General features: G+C 51.5%; 1 protein-coding gene across 2 annotated transcripts; it reads left to right on the plus strand.

The window, feature by feature from the left end:
* Positions 1-2978: 2978 nt before the first annotated feature.
* Positions 2979-4688, plus strand: ID4 (inhibitor of DNA binding 4). Of its 2 annotated transcripts, none has more exons than XM_088533389.1 (3): positions 2979-3560; positions 3998-4056; positions 4401-4688. In XM_088533389.1, the coding sequence occupies exons 1-2, from the start codon at positions 3164-3166 to the stop codon at positions 4009-4011; spliced, it is 411 nt and encodes a 136-aa protein (XP_088389515.1). In that variant the 5' UTR covers positions 2979-3163; the 3' UTR covers positions 4012-4056; positions 4401-4688. The 2 variants fall into 2 exon arrangements, with proteins under 2 accessions (XP_088389515.1, XP_088389514.1); XM_088533388.1 differs by having other exon boundaries at positions 2979-3553.
* Positions 4689-6487: the final 1799 nt, after the last annotated feature.

The raw sequence follows: 6487 nt of genomic DNA on the forward strand, positions 1-6487 counted from the left end.
ACGTGCGGCCAAATTCAGCTTCCTTTACTCACAAGAGTATCCTCATTGAATTTAACGGGATTATCCTCATGAGAAAGGGCATGCAAGACCAGTAATTGTTTTCATTTTTAGCTTGTTTTTCTTTGGTTCTACATCAAAAGGAGCTTTCTCAAGCTGCACAGAGTATCTACAATCTGATCTGAACCCATCAGTTCTGAGATAAACTGGCGCATTGAAGCACTATCAAGTATCTTGTGACAATACTGCAAGAGCTGGTAACAAAGAGAATGAATCTCTACTCTGGGTATTGGAAGAGATGCATGAAAACCCAGCCAAGGTGGATGAACTCCTCCAACCAGCCAGCCAGGAAGGGACCATGCATTTAAAGATATCCAAAATTATTTTAAATTCCATACTTGATCTGGTTAGAAACAAGAGTATTAATCCCTCATATGCACTCATGTCCTGAAAAAAATACTGCTATTAATAGGACAAAAGCAGAAGAGCAGCCACCAACCCTCCCTTTGTGTGTGTCTTCAGGGATGAAGAGGTTCGCTATACCTACCTCCATGGCAAGTATAATGGGGGCTCCAACCCATTTCTAGGCCAATTTACTTAGCATCTGGTGCACATCCAATCTAAATTTTGAAAAAGCATTGGACCCAACCTGCTCCCACTTAAGTCAATGACAAAGCTCCCATTGACTTCAAGGAGAGCAAAAGCAGGCCAGTTGTTAACAGGAATTGGTGTCTATTGTTCACCAGAGCATGTCGGGCTAGCATGTATCAACTTCATGAGTATCAAAGGGAGTTACTAGAGGAAATCCCCTGAATATTTATGTCTTTGTCGGAGGGGAGGGCTGCTTTCCCTTTTCCCACATATTTCTATTGTGATACCTTAGCTGCGTGAGCACATACGACCTCCTCACAACTTCAACAAAGCCCACAAACCCACAGATTTCCCCCCGTATCCTCCACTGTGCAAGCTGCCTAATGGAAAAACAGATCCATTGCCTATCATGGCATATCACAGGATTCCAGAAACACTGAGTCATCTTTGAGACTTCAGTGTGGTCTCAGTGGCTTTTCTATAGTGCCACTGGAGAGTGTGTGTGAACACAGGTATAATATGCTCAGATTGGCTTCAGGAGATCTAAAGGGGAACCAGTTACATATTGGGGTTTCCCACAAATTTCCAGTGAGATCAGATTACTTCCTAGAAGGGATTCTGTAAATAACAGAACAATCCAATATTACACTATATCTAGTTTCACATAGATTTTAATTAAGAACAGAACAGCAAGATTATAGTCTGCATGCTTACCATAATTTACATATTTTGGGGGAAAAAAAGAGCCTAGCAACTCCATCCATATTATGAGCAGTCCAAGAAGCAAACAGAGTGTAACCATAATGTGCACTTTGGGGCTCATATAATTTCCACCTTGTGAGACACAGGGACTGCAGGGAGTGGCACTTCACAGAATAAAAGCAATGACTGCAGCAGAATAGAGTTCACCCAGCCTGTAGCTAATGGAAATATGTCTTCCCATCGTCCTGTCATGATGTAGCACACACATCTAGACTGCAGCCAGACAAAGATTAACACACGTACTTAGTTTTTGTGCCTCAAGGAGCCCAACAGCTGCTGGTGGCACTGGTAGCATGGGGCAAAATCGGCAAATAATAGTGTGGGTATGTGTAAGACGGAACTTCAATGTTTTTAGAGGGGGTGAGAGCATCCAAGTGTGCTTCATTAAACTCTTCGGATGATCCAGTCTCACCACTCATTCAAGTCCCGGGCTTGACAGCTTCCCACTGTATCCTTTATATATCACCCGTTGTGACTAAGCATTGAGGGGACATGCAATCATTAATCACCATTATGGATTTCTTCCCTTCTGCTGGGTTTGACTTACAAGCTTCGGGGCAAATCCTGCAGCCTTTACTCCTTCCCGCAGCCCTTTGCTCATGCGAGCAGCCCTACTCCTCTGGCCGAGAGCTGGGAGTAGAAGCAGTGATCGACGCAGCCGCAGGACTGGGCACTGCGTTTCTTCCTCTCGTGTCCCATTCGGACGTGCACCGGCTCTCGGTCCTTAGAAGGAATTAACAGAAAGTTTGAGTGAGGCATTATTAAATTAAAAGGTTGCAGCCTGCCACACGATGACTTAAGCAGGACTCTGGAGTACGCGCCTGTTAATTTTAATGCTTTGCCTCCGAGTACAGAAGCCTGGACATTTCCAGCATCATATTTAAAACATGGTACATCTACTAATACGTGATCTGGTGCATTAATGGAGCAAATTAAGTTACAGGTATGAATTTTACATAAAACGGATTAATATTATATGTCATGGAGGAATTTTAAATACTCCATCCCCATGCATTTTTAATAGTTATGTGCTCTAATTTAATGTTCCCAGGCACTGCTCTGCTTGAGTCCCTAAACCCTTTCCCTCCCCCCACCCCCGCCCCCGTCAAGTTTTGCTTGGGATCTTCCCAGCCTTCAAGCCGGCGTCCCAAAGTACAAATAGGCGCAATGGGGGAGGTGGGTAACAAGCATCGCCGTGGAGGGCGGGGGTGGGGAGCGCATTTTGCGACCGGGGGCGCTGACACCCCCTGCCCGGGGATGGAGGGAGTTGAAGGGGGCTCCCCGCGGGGCCGCGCCGGGAGCCGCTGGGCGCCGGGGCCCGCCCGCATTCCCGCAGTGCTTCCTCCCCGGACCGCCTTCCTCCTCCTCCTCCCGCTCCTCCCGGGGGTGGCCGCCCCCCCGCGCCGCCGCCCGCGCGGGAGGGGGCGCCGCCGCCATTGGCCGCCGCCCGCGCGGGAGGGGGGCGGCGGGCGCGCCGATTGGCTGCGCCGCGGCGCCGCGGCGCCCCCCCGCGCCCGCGCCGGGCGCCCCCGCCTGCCGCCGCCGCGCCCCGCCCGCCCGCCCCGCGCTTATATGGGGCGGCGCGGGGCGAGCGCCGGCAGAGGCGGCCGCGGCGGGAGCCGGGGGCGGGCTGGGGCGGCTGCCGCTTTCCACGGGTGTCGCGCGGCCCGAGCCCTTCGCAGCATCCCCGGCGAAGCGGCCGCGTTGCGGACGGGCGGTGCGAGCGCCGGTACCCGAGGTCGCGGGCGGCGGAGGGGGCGGTTGTGCCCGTCTCCGTGCTTGTCGCGCTGCCTGCCGCCCTTCCTGCGGCACCATGAAAGCCGTGAGCCCCGTGCGGCACCCGAGCCGCAAGGCGCAGCCCGGCGGCGCGGGGCACCCGGCCCTGCGGTGCCTGGCCGAGCACAGCGGCTGCAAGGGGGGCCCGCCGTCGGGCGAGGAGCCGGCCGCGCTGTGCCTGCAGTGCGATATGAATGACTGTTACAGCCGGCTCAGGAGGCTGGTGCCCACCATCCCGCCCAACAAGCGCGTGAGCAAAGTGGAGATCCTGCAGCATGTCATCGACTACATCCTCGACCTGCAGCTGGCTCTCGAGACGCACCCGGCGCTGCTCCGGCAGCAGCCGCCGCCGCCACCCGCGCTGCACCCGGGCTCCTGCCCCGCCGGCACCGCCAGGACCCCGCTCACGGCCCTCAACACCGACCCGGTAAGAGGTGCGTGCGCGCCGGGACGCGGGGCGCTCCGCCGAGGGGCCGTGTCGGCCCCGGCGGCGCGCGCGGGGCTCCCGCGCCTTTGCCGGAATATCGGGAATGCTGGCGGGAAATAGTGCGCGGCCACCGGCGCTACGTGCGCGGGGGAGGGGGGCGAGGGGGCTGGGGAGCACCCCCTTATCGCAGCACCCCCTGTCGCGGGCGCCGCACGCGAGGTGCGGGAGCAGCGCGGCCCGGGGAAGCGAGTGCCCCGCTCGCTCCGGCACGGGCGCCGCGCGGCCCCGCCGCCCCCATCGCAAACACCGCGGAGGGGCCCCGCGAGCCGCCCCCAGGCCGGGCCGTGGGACTGGGCCGAAGTGGCGGCGGTCGGGCGGGTACTTTGTCTTTTTTTTTTTTTTTTTTTCCCCTGGCTAATTTGCCGCCTTCTGGTTGCCGCGCAGGCCGGCTCCGTTAACAAGGCGGGGGACAGCATCCTGTGCCGCTGAGCGCCGCTCCCCAGGTGAGTGCCGGGGGCTGGGGGGTCGGGGGGCACCGCCGCGCCGGGCGGCCGCCGTGGGGAAGGGGCACCTGCGGGCGGCGAGATGTGCGCAGCAGGAGGCTTACAAAAAATAAAATAAAAAATAATTTAATTACGGTGTTTTTTCTCACCGCTGCCGAAACGCCGCCGGCGGCGGCTCGCAGCTGCGGCATCCCCCGGCTGGCGCAGCCCGCGCGGCTGCGGTTGTTGTTTGACCCGGCTTGTTTTGGGTTGTTGATCAAGCATGTCTTGTGTTGTGCTGGTGGCGCCAGTCGGTCTGGAGCGGAGCGCTTCACACACCCCCTCTATTCATTCCTCTCCCACAGGTGCGCGGCCGCCCCGCGCCGCCGACGGAGGCACCGCGGGGGCGGCCGCGGCCCCGCGCGCAGCGGCCGCCCCCGTCCCCGCGCTTCAGCCGAGGGAGCCCGGCCCGCCCGCCACCGTTTTGCACGTCCGTAGCCATCCTGTTCTTTTCTCCCCTGTTGTTACTGGTTTTTTTTTTCCCCCCTCCAAATCCGCCTCGCTTTCTGTCCGCCGCGACCCGTGCGCGCCCTGGTCGGTGGCAGGAGGCGGTCGGGGGCGCGCAGAGAGAAGAGACCCGGCGTTAACCCAGACTTTAGGAGTGTTTTAACTGTAAGGGACCGAGCAGCTGCGTTTTGAAGCTTTACTAATCTACCGGAGCATTGTAGATATATTTCCACATCTATTGTTTAAAATAGATGGTTTTATTGGGGCCCAGGGAACTTTCTTCTCCCTGCAGGAATGTTACATATTGTATAGATAAATTGAGTGACATTTCATACTGTGTATATATAGAGATGTTCTATAAGTGTGAGAAAAGTATATGCTTTAATAGACTACTGTAATTATAAAATATTTTTAATTAAATATTTTTTGTAAATATTATAAAGGTGTGTATGTTTTTTTTAAATCTGTGGGGGATATCTCTTCAGCAAACTACTTTCAGCTCAAGTGCAGAGCTGCTAATATGAAAATATCTTGAATGTTGAGGGATTTTTTTTTTTAATTTTTTTTGGTCCCCAAATGTCCTTTAGACTCGGAAGTTAGAGCTATACCTAGTGGTCCTGCATGATTGCATGAGATGTCTAATTGCAAATAAACTTGTTCTGAGTCCATACAAATGTGTTTTCTTCAATCTAAATTTAAAATGTTTGTAAATGTATTATACATTTTGAGACTACACTTTTGTCATTTAGGCACAGGGGTTTTTAGTGCGTTCTATAAGAGTAGCATTAAGATGTGCTTTTTTTACTGAGAATAGAAAAACAGATTCTATCTACTTTTTGCATTATGGGGCAATGCTTTAGATCTTTAAATCAGCTTTTTTTAAAATCTGCTGTTGCATCAAATCAAGAAATTTGTTCTGAACTTCATCCAACACCAAAAGGTTTTATTGCAAACTTGCATTCCTATAGCCTATTAATTGCTTAAAAAGTGAAAACAGTTCTCTGCTTGCAACCAAAGGGCAAACCATTAAGAAAAACGGTTACTATCTCCTTCATCCAAAGAGTATTAATATGGGACTGCAGAAAAGCACATGGGCAAAGTCGTCATGATCAGTGGTATAAATCCATCTTAAAATGAACTTAAGTAGACCAAAAATCGGATAACTGTGTCAAGATTATTTTTCTAGTACAAAATGATTTTCATTTCACTGCAGCTATGTTACAGTTAAAATCCTGTTTAATCTCTGTGATGTGTAACTATTACATGTGAACATTAAACTAGATTTACCTGTCTTTAATTGTGATTCTTCAGCTTATTTCTTCAATCCTCTGAATTTACAGTCAAGTTCTACAGGCTATAATGTCCAGACTAGGTGAAAGATTCCCATGTTGTGTGATCGGTAGCCTGTGCACTGGTGAGAGGGGGTTTTCAGAGCAGTAGAATTAAGTAGGATTTAATTGGGTGCTTTGTAAAGAGCTAGCCGACTGTGTGGGTTACATGGCCTGTTTGACTGAAAAAAGGGAGGATTTGTTTCAGATTATACAAGTGTCAAAAGTACTCTAACCCAAGGGACTTCTATTAAGTTAAATATTTATAAGGAAATGAACTACCAGGGTCATTAGCTATTGACTGCAGCAATAATGTCAACAAGATGAACATTTTCTTAATCAAAATAATTGCATAAAGATCAAATCAAAAACTAGTGAACACATCTGCAAGCGTGAGGCCTCCTGTCACTGCAAATCCATTGAAGTTGCTGGCATTTCAGGGCTCAGCGCTGACTCCAGGGACAAGGAGTGGGGTCCCTTACATCTTTTTTTTCCCAATTGATGTTGGGATAATGATAATAATGATAGTTTAATAAGCAAAATACATGTTAGTGAAAAGTGGAGTCATGGACCTCTGATTTTTCAGTCTTCAACTATTTTAGTGAGTGAGCATAAGC

The sequence above is a fragment of the Tinamus guttatus genome, unplaced genomic scaffold, assembly GCF_059628265.1.
Source record: "Tinamus guttatus ecotype Peru unplaced genomic scaffold, ASM5962826v1 Tinamus_guttatus_pri_ptg000497l, whole genome shotgun sequence".
NCBI lineage: Eukaryota > Metazoa > Chordata > Aves > Tinamiformes > Tinamidae > Tinamus > Tinamus guttatus.

Bases quoted from the DNA above. Each gene is read 5' to 3' on its own strand.
- ID4 (XM_088533388.1), top strand. From the start codon at position 3,164: ATGAAAGCCGTGAGCCCCGTGCGGCACCCGAGCCGCAAGGCGCAGCCC. The intron at 3,554-3,997 runs GTAAGAGGTGCG...GTTGCCGCGCAG, and splicing joins CGGCCCTCAACACCGACCCG to GCCGGCTCCGTTAACAAGGC.